Genomic DNA, 13,141 nt, shown 5'->3' with positions numbered 1-13,141 from the left:
ATTTAACGTGTTGGATTATGATGACAATTCTCGTACATATGAGAGCGATATTCCGTTACGCTATAATCTTAATAGAATACCGGAAGACTTCATGTGTAGTGAACTTTCCAGGAGGGCATTAATAGAGATTATTAACCGCATTGAAATAAGCCGCGAGACACAGTCTGACATGGATTCAATTTACGGATTATTATGCGATACACTAATTACTGAAATGAATAATACCATCCCGAAATACAGCCACACAAAACGTTCAGGCAAACGCTTTAAAAATAAAAAGCCCTTTTGGGACGAAACACTGTCACAACTGTGGAAAGATATGTCAGATAAAGAGAGAAAGTTTTTAAAGTGTAAAGACAATAGGCCAGTGCGTAACGCGTTACGAACGGAATATATAAACGCTAGGACTGTTTTTGATAAAAAACTAAGACAATCGGAGCGAAGATACCGTGATTCAATAACACTTGAAATTGAGGATTTATCATCGAAAAATCCTAACGATTTTTGGGAAAAAATCCGAACGTTAGGACCAAGACAAAATAAATCAATTCCCTTGGAGATTATAGAAAACGGACAAATAATTACAGATGAAAATCGCGTACTTGAGACATGGAAACGTGATTTTGAGAAACTTTATGATGGCGAAGTTGATGAAAATTTTGATGAAGAATTTTACAATCTGAAAAAAAGTGAAAAACAGGCAATTGAGTCCGACATGCTTGACCAATTATACGTGCAAAATTCATACTTGAACAATGATATCACATTAGAGGAATTGTCAGCTATTGTCATGAAGGCTAAATCAAAATCATCATCCGGATATGATAAAATACCATACGATGTTTTAAAATTTCCCAATGTCATATCAGTACTTCGGGAACTTTTTCAACTGATATTGGATACAAGTTTCCCAGCAAACAAAAGACGTTGTACCAACGTTGTACTGACGTTAGACCCTGACGTTGGGTAAACGTTGGCAGAAGGTTGGATTTGAAAGTTTTTTAGACGTCAGAAACCGACGTCTATACAACGTCATAAAATGACCATAATCCAACCTTTTCTGACCATTATCTGACCATAATCCAACCTTTTCTGACCATTATTTGGACATAATCAAACCTTTTTCTGACCATAATCCAACCTTTTCTGACCATTATCTGACCATATGCCAACCTTATCTGACCATGATTTAACCTCATTCAAAACTTTTGGAATATGATTTTTTTTTCATTTTGAAGCTCTTTAATAGGGTTAATAAATAAGCATTCTTATAATTTTAGCAATTTATTTTATACTAAGAATCACAAGTACAAAACAAGAAATGTGGTACTATAACAAATGCAAGATTTACATAATATTTTTTGAAACTATTAAACTTGACGGTATGTACTTTAATAACGCTTCATGTATTAATTAAGCATGTTTTAGAAATAAGATAAACAAAATCCTTCTTGAATATTAACCCTGACATTTTATATAGCAAACATCCATGCATGTGTTTTTTTCTTATATCACCACTGAACTGATCACTCTGAGTTTGGGATTTTTCAATCATCTATCCAACTCACTGATTGTATATTTGTCTTTGTATTTTATAACTGAATCTAGATCTGAATGTTAAATGGAACAATATTCTGAATATTTTGTTATAACTACGAGTTCGTATAAATAGCAATGTTCATGTATCTTCATTAGTATTCTAGCTTCTTTCGTCCTCCTACACTTTGTCGATCTGGGGCATACTTTAAGCGTATCATTACCGTCTCCAACCTGAGATCTCATCACACTTTCTGAAATTAAAAAAAATAAAATAATCAGTTACAAGTGCAAGAAATAAATCACTTATACATATTATTATTAAACGAAATTCTAACAAACTACTTAAAAAGATACTTATTACTTTTAATTTAGTTTAAACCATGTAGTTTCGTGTACCTACTGTATATATCTATTAATTTTGATAAAAATGGCTTCGTGTATTTCATTATAAAATCAAGGGTAATTAGATCACTGTATTTTCTATAATATTTTGAAATACACCTGTCTCAAAATCTTGGTAGGTTTTCATTTTTCTTTTCCTCTAAATATTTTCATCTTCCTCCTGAACTTTTGACACAAGTTGAATTATCATAATCTTCACAATCTGAAAGACGAAATATAATCGTTTTAGAATTTAACCATGTGGTGGAAGGATGTTTGTCTAATACAATAGGCAAGATCCAATTACTATTAATCTTAGTTAACTCATAGGCGCATGAAAAACTGATATAACAAATACCAAAATGAAATTAATTCTACTCCCGCAAAAATTTATATTGTTATTTTTTTATATTCAATGTACTTTGTACAAATGCTCATACAACATCAAAGAAATTCACATGTTACTGTCATTTTTATAGATATCATCTCTGCCCAGCATGATCTGGTCTGCTAAGTGTATATAGGACAGACTGGCTTAGTGTAAAAACGTTTTATGATACGAGCATACAACTTGTTGATAAGCAGGCTAATTAACAAACTATTACTTTTATTGATTTATAACTATGATAATGTTTTTTTCTGATTGATAGTATGTGTTTTGATTACATTAGTAAAAAAAGATAGCTAGTCAAATATATGTGCTTTCAGATATATCTTACCAAAGTCGTATCATTTACATGTATCAAATGCCATGAATCATTATCATAATATAAGAAACACATGGTATATGCTAACAGTATGGGTAAAGTACTTCAATTAACAACGAGTAGTTTAACACTACACAGATATTCAAAATCAAACTGCATCTGATACATGTGTAAATGACTGGCCCCTCATATAAGGGAAATTCACGTTGATTAAGAAATAAGAGGAAATTTTATTTACCAGCATTTGAATAATAAGAGTCTTACGTACTGCATTTAACGTTTTATTGATTTCAATTGCTAGGATATTTCCTACCATTGATTGTGCATTTATTTGGCCATGGCGATATAGTGTGGGAAAAATGATCCGATAATACAGACTGTTCTATAGCAAATGATGAAGTGTTCTTACGTGGAAACAAAAATATTTATCTCTCGCGAAATCACGTTACATTAAGTTTTACCAGTCAAACATTCAATGATCAAATAACCATCGAATCCATGCAAACATGCGGTAAATTAGCATTGAAAAACAATATATAATGTTTGCCTACCTTTTTCTTTTGTTTGGAATATACAACTTTGTCTGTCAACCCGTCGTTTTTTTGTCCGCCAATACAATTGAATTTCAAATCCGATAAGTCGCAAATTCGAATTTACTAAATTATTTACCACTATAAAATGAAGCCCTCAAAAATGATAACAGCTTCATTGTAAATTATATAAACATTTCTTAGACTAATTCAAGGAGATAAGATATTATTTAAACGAAAATAGAGTAAATATATTTCATACTGATCTGCGACTATCCGTTTACAGAGCGCCACCTATCGAAAATCGTACGTTAGCCACCCACGTGATACTGTTGTTTTGATGGAGAAAATAAATATATAATGTTCCCTTTCTAAACTTAAACTTAAAATTCTCGCTGTTTATGCTTTCATTTATATATATATTGGTTTCATAAATTAAATTCACCTTTTGTCAGATTACTGACCAAAACCCGACGTCGAGTCGACGTCAAAATGAAACGTCTGCTAGACGTCGGGGATTCGACGTCGATTTGACGTTGTATGAAGGTCACCGACGTCGCGACCAAAATTCAACGTTGATCCAACGTTGGGTCAACGTCGGGTGTTTGCTGGGTTAATACCAACACCGTGGAGAAAATCTATTATATGCCCTATTTTGAAAGACGCTACTACAGATGCAAGATTACCTATGAACTATCGAGGGGTTAGTTTACTTTCATGCATCAGTAAACTGTATAGTGCCTTTATTAACAAAAGGATAACTACGTATTTAAACCAGCACGATATGCTCGCGGACGAGCAAAATGGATTCCGCAAAGATCGCTCGTGCGAAGATCACATTTTCACTTTAGACAGTATCACAAGAAACAATACATCCGTTATGGCAGCATTCATTGATCTAAAAAAGTGTTTTGATTTCATTGACAGAGACATGATGCTCTACAAACTACTATCAAACAAGATTGACGGCAAAATATACAACTCGATAAAAAATATATACAGTAGTTCTACTTCATGTGTACGCATTAATAACAGGCTTCACAGACTGGTTCATTTGCCCGAAAGGAGTGAAGCAGGGGGTGTAATTTGTCGCCGACACTTTTTTGCCATCTTCGTAAATGACCTTGTTCAGGAAATTAATGACCTTCACCTTGGAATTAAAATGAATGAAAACATTCATCAATCTCTCAATGCTACTTTATGCGGATGATATAGTTCTCATCAGTAATAACTCCGAAAATCTACAGATAATGCTTAATACCATGCATAACTGGTGCAAGCGGTGGAGGGTGTTGATTAACTGTGAAAAGTCAAAGGTTATGCATTTCCGGAAAGGACGACGAACAAAGCAATGTGATTCACATATTTAAAATAGGTGATAATTCTTTTAGAGACAGTAGACAGATATAAATACTTAGGTGTTATCCTCCACGATAAACATGACTTTACATATAACTGTGAAGCTTTATCAAAGAGTGCTGGTCGTGCTCTTGGTGGAATTTATATCAAAAATACATTATTTCAAAAACTGTGGATTTAAAACATTTCAGAAACTATACAATTCCTGCGTGATTACCCATTTTGACTATTGTGCTTCTGTTTGGGTTATAGAAACTTTCAATCGTCAGATAAACACAAAAACCGGGCCATTCGCTATTTCTTGGAGTTCATAGATTTACTCCAAAACTTGCGCTTTCAGGTGAAACAGGTTGGATACCGTGTAATTACAGACGTTGGTTTGTGCATGATCCGTTATTGGAATAGACTTGTGAAGTTACCTAATAATAGGATTACGAAACAGGCATTCAACTGTGACTATGAGAAAAGTGATACAATAAATAATTGGTGCAGTGAAGTGAAGAATATAATGACGAAATTAGACCTCAGTGATCATTTTGAAAATAAATTGGCCATCAATATGGACTGTGCCAATTCAAAAATGATTCAATATTACGCAGACATATGGACTACTGATTGTTTGAAAACGTACCAAAACTGAGACCTTACACATTATTTAAGACATCCTTCACATGTTGAAAATTATTTATTATTAAATTTAAAAAGAAATGAACGCTCATTATACGCGCAGTTTAGATGTGGTATCCTACCATTAAGAATAGAAAAACCGGTTAGATATAGCGGAGAATTGCCTAATCAAAGACTTTGTAATTTGTGCCAAACAAATCAAATTGAGGACGAAGCTCATTTCCTTGTTGTGTGTCCCATTTACAATGATATAAGAACTGTTGTTTTTGGAAATGTTATTTCAAACAATTTATTTAATACAATGGCAGACAATGAAAAACTAGTTTACCTCGTAAACAACCATCAAAATAAAGTTATTAAATTTATTGTACAAGCATATCTGTTAAGGAGAGATTTATTGTATAATAGATCATGATTAATTGAAATTGAACTGTCCGTAAATGCATAACATGTATTGATATGAATTTACTATTATGTTAATAACATGTTAAAAACTATAACACATGCTCAGAATATGTTATTTTGTTAAGGTGACTTATAGGTCCTATGGGCCGGGTGTTTATCTTTGTGTATTTATGTGTATGTATATACGTATAACACATGTCACTATAATAAAGAATTTACTTACTTACTTACTTACTTGTACTATAAAATGCCTCTAGCATTCATATTTTCTTAAAATCAGTCCTGTCTACAAGTTTAGAGGGTCTTCCTCACATAATATAAGGCCAAAAGACCTAACACAAGAAATATGTCCAGGAGATTTCCGCATGGCATAGTCGTTTTCTGGAACGCCGACATGTTCTTTCCGTATATACAGTATAGTGTGTAAATTTTCAAAAAAGGAAATGGCCATTTTCTCGAATCAACCTTTTAAATAACATTTGTCAGATTTCTTTTCAGATTCGTTCTTATACACAATATATAATACCCAAAGCCCTACCCCAAACAATATGTCAAGTAGATTTCCGCATTGCGTGGTCTTCGTTTTTAGGACCGGCCTTTTTTTTTTTTTGTAATTAATTTTTTTTTGTGTAAAATCACCATTTCCTCATGCCTACCTTTGAAGCACCATTTGTCTCATTCCGTTGCAGATTCCTTTTTTAGCTCGACTTTTCTATGAAAAGGGGAGCTATCCTACTCGCCCCGGCGTCGGCGTCGGCGTCGGCGTTAGCGTTGGCGTCACACCTTGGTTAAGTTTTTCGTACCACCCCACTTTATTTCAGAAGTATTACAAGTATGGCTTTGAAACTTACCATACTTGTTCACCATCATAACCTCCATCTACAGACAAGAGTACATAACTCTGTCAAGGTTTTTGACAGAATTATGGCCCTTTTTTGACTTAGAAAGTGTATTGAGCTTGGTTAAGTTTTTTGTACCACCTCACTTTATTTCAAAACCATTGGAGGTATTGCTTTGAAAACTGACCATACTTGTTTACCATCACGACCTTCATCAACAGACAAGAGGACATAACTCTGTCAAGGTTTTTTGACAGAATTATTGCCCCTTTTTGACTTAGAAAATACATTGAATATGGGTAAAATCCACTTATTGCCTTAACCCTTTGAGATATTGCTTTTGAAACTTTTAATGCTATTTCACATCATTACCCCCCATCTGTACGCAAGAGAAGGTAACTCTGTCAGGGATTTGTTTTAAAAATTAAGGCCTTTTATCGACTTAGAATCTTGGTTAAGTTTTTTGTACCAGTCAACTTTTTGACTGAACTGGTTGAGATATTAAATTGAAAGTTGGAATACTTGTTTACCATCATGGTCCCAAACATGGGCAGGAGAAGGTAATTCTGTTAAGGATTTTATTTGAATTATGGCCCTTTTTGACTTAGAAACTCAGTTAAAATTTTCATTCTTGTCCACTTGTTGACCTAACCATTTGAGATATTACTTTGGAAGTTGGAGTTCTTATGTGCCATCATGAGACCTATCTGTAAGCAAGAGAAGATAATTCTGTGAAAATGTTTCTTGATTTGTACTTAGAAATTCCTAGTTAAAGTCTTGTGTGCCCTTAACTGTCAAAGTTTTGTTTTATAGGCAAGCACTAAAAAAGTCGAGCGCGCTGTCCTTCTGACAGCTCTTGTTTTATCATGCAACTGCTATGGTAACTGTCCGATAGGCTAACACTTGCCTGATTATTATTTTTAATATCAGGTATCAAAAATAAGCCCCGCCCATTTTAACGGACAGTATATTAGTCGGAGGGTCTTCTTTACAGAAATATAAGACATAAAGCCCTAACCCAAGCACTTTGTCCGGGAGATTTAAGCATAGCATGTTCGTTATTAGAGCGGCATTTTGTTTTTTCTGTACAGTATATAAAATTTATAGATTTCCATTAAAAACACTATAGCCAGTTAACTATTACTTAAGTTTTAACATATTTATTTAAATATTTCACATAATTTACATTTTATAGATCTATATAGGCCTATATAATTATTACATGTACTAGAAAGGGATTAGAACGGAAGAAAACGTATACTGGTATTGTTTAAGCACAATAATTATAATTACACATTATTACAGTGTCATTATCGTGTCATGTAAAAAAAAATTTCCGCCGCACGCAATATAACGCTGACCGCAGTGTATTCTACGGTACCATTAGGAGTCATATCGCTTGTGTCTTAAATAATACTTTAATGGTCACCTGATGTCTCCCTCCGCCAATAAAGCAAGAAAGTCACAGTGTCGGTCCCCATTCAAAATTACGATTACATTTGTAGTAAGAATCTACTTTCACTCATTTATTTTTCGTTCAAGGCACACACATTATTTAACCTAGGTTCTATACGTCGCGTTTCATAGAATGGCATTATTGAAGTGTTTTTTCTATTCTATTATGAACTTCCTTTAGGGATTCTTCTTTTATTTTTATTATCACCCCAAAACAAAAATTTTGCACTCTAACTCGTGATACCACTGGAATACTTTTGAATGTTTTATCGTGTACAATATTTTATTTCTTTCATCACTGTAGCTATCTGGCGCCGGTAAAACGGTGTGAATAACGATGCTATTTTCTAAACATATTTTTTGGGGGGTATCGCGTTATACGAGATTTGACGACGTGATTTACGCATGACGTTGACGTCGTTTCTAAGCGACGTTGTCATTAGCGTCAAAGCATTAGCAAGAGAGATTACTCACTTAGCAGTTGACAGCGATATTTTACGATTTTTGTCAGTTATGGAGGAAGTTTTTATACCAAAATTATCTATCCTGACCCAAGATGAAGGGATGTAAGTGAAATTTTAATTATTTCATTATAGGTTTGTTAAATAGGAAAAAAAAACTCTAACGCAGGAAGATCAAACAATACTTATAATGGAATCATATCTTCGAGTCACCATTATCTATTTATATTACTAGTATTTGGTAATAAGTTTTTCACTCGTTCTTTTAATCGTCGTTGTGTTGATTCATTCGTTCTTTATTTCGTTCATTCAGTTTCTGTTAATTTATTAAAATTTCTGTCGACCAATTAATTCATTATATATTTATCTATTTATTAATTGGTGAATATTTATCTAACTATTCATTCATACATTCACTCTTTCTTTTGTTCTTTCATTCATTCACTCTTTCTTTCTTTCATTCGTACATACATTCATTTATTCATTCATTCTTTTTATTTATTTATTTACTTATTAATTAATTAATTAATTAATTAATTAATTAATTACAGGTTTTCCAGTCTTGATAGTTTTTCTGCATTAACCGGTTTCGTTCCAAGTACAGTTCCGATTTTTCAGGCAGTGAAAGTTAAGCGTTGTTTGTGATTTTCAAAAACTTACAAACTTTCAAGCGATTAGAATGTATTTAATTAAGTTCATGTTCTTTTAGTTTTGTCTTATCATTTAGATCTTATTAGACGTCTCACATTTTTCTTGTAGATTCGTTCTTGGCCAGTAACGGTAAAATTATAGAATGTAGATTATCGATGATGTCGAAAGACAATCTCCCCTATGTTGGGAATCGAACCTACGAACTTTAAAATTAAATACTGTACTTATTTTCAACATCCGTCCTTTTTATTATGATCTTTACAGAAATATTTTAATGTGGAGTATAAAGCTTCTACTTACGCCTTCTTTTTATATACTTCTTTCTTTCTACTTTCTATTACTTCTATCTGTTCTCTTTCTTCCTGTCTCTATCTATAGAAAACAGATTAACCGCTTTCCTGAGAACTTTGAGAAACTCAGTTCTAAATCATTCTAGAAAAGATTATGATATCATCAGTACCGATGAAGATTTTGATACTCTGTAAGATTTTATATGTCTTATAATAATATTATCTATCTAACATTTTCACAAAGTTTGTCAACCTCAAGTGATCGGAAGTAAACTGTGATTGTGCTCGCAATAAATGATACGAGTTGAATTATGTATATAGGCTTGCATTGAATGATACAATTATTCCATTTTTACGCTGCACTGAGATAATAAGACGTTTTAATTTGCTCAAGTGATTCGAAATCGCTGTCCTTAAATTAATTCTAGTAATTCTTATTGACTTTATAGTACATGTAACAACGAAATTATAACATACCGGGTAAGTAATTTTCAATAATACATGTTTGCCTTGCAACTGATTTCATGAATCTCATTAAAATATATGAATAGATAAAGGTTGAAAAGTAAGCCTTGTTGTTTGTTTCTGTCAATATAGATTTTCCTCTGAGACGCACAGAGTTTTGAAAGAACGCAAGAGAACACTTGTACAATTGATTAAGAAACACGAAACCGCCCTGCTTGCATTGAGAGAAGCCAGAATTGTAAGTACATGTATAGCCTTAAAGCTGCATGCCTCCAGATGAGCCTTGAGAAAAATATACAAACATCTTAAGAAAAGTAAAAAAGATTCAAGATTCAAGTAACAATTTACATGTTATGTGCGATTATGACTTACTGATTTCGCCGTATTTATCATATTTCTATTACGTGACTAACGGGCTTTTTCTTAATAATTTGGCCTCTTTTTGGTAAATTATGTGGAACGTAAGTGCCGCTTGCATTGTGAAAATAACTTTCGTTGTTCACTTCGCAAATATTTTACTATTAAATGCATTTCAAGATTTTCATGTAAATAAGCATGAATTATTGTCAGAATTGGACTTAGGCCATTTATTTTGATTCGTAAGGTATTTTTTCTATAAAATATTACTGATTTACAGAATTGTTGGAAGTCAAAAGCAAAGTTGCAGAAGTATGAGTTGATTTTAGAGACACAAAGGTCTGCCTTGCGTTATAACCAAAACGAGGCTGAAGTCAGAGAGGCAGCAATTAAGGTACGTGTTACATAATTGAGCCGCGTCACGACAAAACCAACATAATGGGTTTCCGACCAGCATGGATCCAGACCAGCCTGCGCATCCGCGCAGTCTGATCAGGATCCATGCTGTTCGCTAACCAACTCTATTACAAGTAAAGAAACTAATAGCGAACAACATGGATCCTTATCAGACTGCGCGGATGCGCAGGCTGGTCTGGATCCATGCTGGTCGCAAACCAATTATGTTGGTTTTGTCGTGACGCGGCTCATTTAATTTTTTATGATTTTATAGCCGATATTGGGTCATATTCTTAACTGAAAATTTATGTTTTTACAAATTTTTGGACACGTATCTACTAAATGAGATATGGTATTAATTCATAAATTAAATGAATTATTTTCATATAGTTCTATGACTTTATTTACAGGAGATGGAATTAGTACATAACAAATGGATGGTCACACACGAGAAAGACCATATTGCGTTTGAGAAAAAGTTCTTAGATGAGATAGGTTTCAGAGAGAAAATTCAAAAGGTGAGGCACTAGACTGTTCTTTTGTAATTTTTTTCTAGAATGATTTAAAGGTTAGGAACGTTACACAAGAATTACAAACGCTGTTGGTCAGACAGGTCTCTATTTATCTTATATATAATGTCCATTCGGAACATTTCGCCTATTACCAATACGTATGGCGGGGCTATATGATCAGGTCTGACATATTTGTGTTCATCTTATTTTTAATATAGATCAGAAAGAAAAAGTTCAAGCCAATACCATGAAATATACCGTTTTTGAATTTTGCTGAAATATAAACAAACCTCTTTACATCTTTTTTGTTAACAGATGTCTTCTGACCTTGAACGTGATGTTGTTGAGATGCTTTATGACACCATCCGAATATTTATGTACAAGAACAATCAGAAACTGAGGTACGTGAAGTTATTAATTATAAAAATATATAATGTAACATTTACTCGGAAACTTTTCTCATTTAGTTGGAATATTTTGAATAAAGTAAAACCTTTCAGACGAGAAAACACAGACCTTAATATTGATTTGTTTTGATTTGACTTGACTTGACTTGACTTGACTTGACTTGGCTTGGCTTGACTGGACTGGACTGGACTGCTGACTGACTGACTGACTGACTGACTGATTGATTGATTGATTGATTGATTGATTGATTGATCCTACCTTTAGTAAAAGTGCATATTAAATGTATTTTAATTTATCAATATTAGTTTTAATATTTATAATTTTAAATTATTTCGTTAAGAAAATGTCTAGATTTTGAGAATCTTTGACAAAATGCTGTAATTGCTATCAATTTAAGGAATTTCATTGTTAACAGTTTTTATGGTAACATAATCTCTTTTCATTTTTGATAGTGATACAGAAATAAACAGAATTGCCGCCAAAATTTACAAGCAAACATCTCGTGTATACAAGTTCAAAAACGCATCGGTAAGAATATTTCAATTGTATTATTATTATTATTATTGAACTTTAAAAGCAGTTATATATAGAATGAAATTAAAATAAATTAAGGGTAAGTTTTGAAATTTATTTTGTGAACATATAATAATCAACCGTAAGGTCAAACAATTACGTTTGCAAATATTTCGAGAGACGCTTGTTTTGATTTGCGCATGTGCGTCATACGTGCAGAAAATATTCCATATACACGTTTATCAATATACTCATTCACATTTAATGCAGTGTTTTGTTATATTTCCTTGTTTCATCACAAATGAAATAATATGAAATACAAATTTCATAAGAATAAGTAATCCTATGTATATAAGAATGTTAGATACATTAATGTAAATATCTAAATATCTACAGAACAATTTCATTTAGAAAGGGACACAACTTTTATCCTTTTAAATTGATAACTTTTATATACATGTATTTCAGAACATACCATGTGAAAAAGAATGGATTGAGAAAGCTGAATATATAAATAGCAGAATCAACAAACAAACATTAAGAGAAAGGTTGGTTCATTTGAAAACCTTGAGTTATCCCTTACAAACTATCCTTCGCCTGGAGTTGAATAGGATTTTTGTCTTTTAATCATTTATATTTAAAGACTTTGTATAAAAAATACATTAATTCGTTTCGAACTTGCGTTTATATAAATGTTTCACGTTGTTAGAAATGTATCAAAATTTTTTTTTTAAAAGCTCGTTTACACATAACACGGAGTCAATCGACTTTAACATGGAGTTGTTTAACTGTAACATGGAGTGGTGTATTATACCCATAGGGAGACTAGTATTCTCGATACAATTGTATATGTACTGTAAAATTATAAATTAATTTTATAACGCAAACATTTATTTTTATATTTTCAGATCAAGAAAATAGATTTGGTAAGGGACTGAACAAGCATCTTCTTTGTTTTTTTCCATTTGAAATCATTGTTTTCCATTTCAAATGTTTTTTTTTATTTGTTGTTGTTGTTTTTTTCCCATTTCAAATATGGGTTTTTTATTTGTTAATTTTATCCCATTCAACGTGGTTTTTTTTTAAGAATCAAAGAAGAAAATGAGAAAAATCTAGTTAGATATGCATAATATAACTAGAAAATATGTGTTTGTACTTCTTTAACTCATGTACCTAATTTAACAGCGTAGTTAAATTGTGAAGTTGCACTGGTTGACTTAATAAACATGACCAGTGTGCCCCTTTT

At 32.4% G+C, this 13,141-nt stretch overlaps 1 protein-coding gene and 1 long non-coding RNA gene across 2 annotated transcripts; one reads left to right on the top strand and one right to left on the bottom strand.

Moving 5' to 3' along the window:
* Positions 1 to 901: 901 nt before the first annotated feature.
* Positions 902 to 3,607, bottom strand: LOC132745418 (uncharacterized). Its single transcript, XR_009627835.1, has 3 exons — positions 3,179 to 3,607; positions 2,041 to 2,143; positions 902 to 1,790 (listed from the first exon to the last, which is right to left on the bottom strand). It is a non-coding gene; the product is annotated as an uncharacterized LOC132745418 (long non-coding RNA).
* A 4,640-nt stretch (positions 3,608 to 8,247) lies between these two features.
* On the top strand, positions 8,248 to 12,443 carry LOC132745417 (uncharacterized; the record flags this gene model as incomplete). Its single annotated transcript, XM_060734333.1, has 8 exons — positions 8,248 to 8,408; positions 8,855 to 8,901; positions 9,333 to 9,435; positions 9,842 to 9,947; positions 10,347 to 10,460; positions 10,873 to 10,980; positions 11,290 to 11,409; positions 12,364 to 12,443. Coding segments are annotated over exons 1-8 (839 nt in total), but the record flags the coding sequence as incomplete, so codon positions are not given.
* Between the last annotated feature and the right edge of the window lie 698 nt (positions 12,444 to 13,141).

This window comes from Ruditapes philippinarum, unplaced genomic scaffold, assembly GCF_026571515.1.
Source record: "Ruditapes philippinarum isolate M1 unplaced genomic scaffold, ASM2657151v2 ctg18166_1_1_1_1, whole genome shotgun sequence".
Taxonomy (NCBI): domain Eukaryota; kingdom Metazoa; phylum Mollusca; class Bivalvia; order Venerida; family Veneridae; genus Ruditapes; species Ruditapes philippinarum.
The sequence above is the reverse complement of the archived record's forward strand: the minus strand, read 5'-3'. Positions and strand labels throughout refer to the sequence as shown.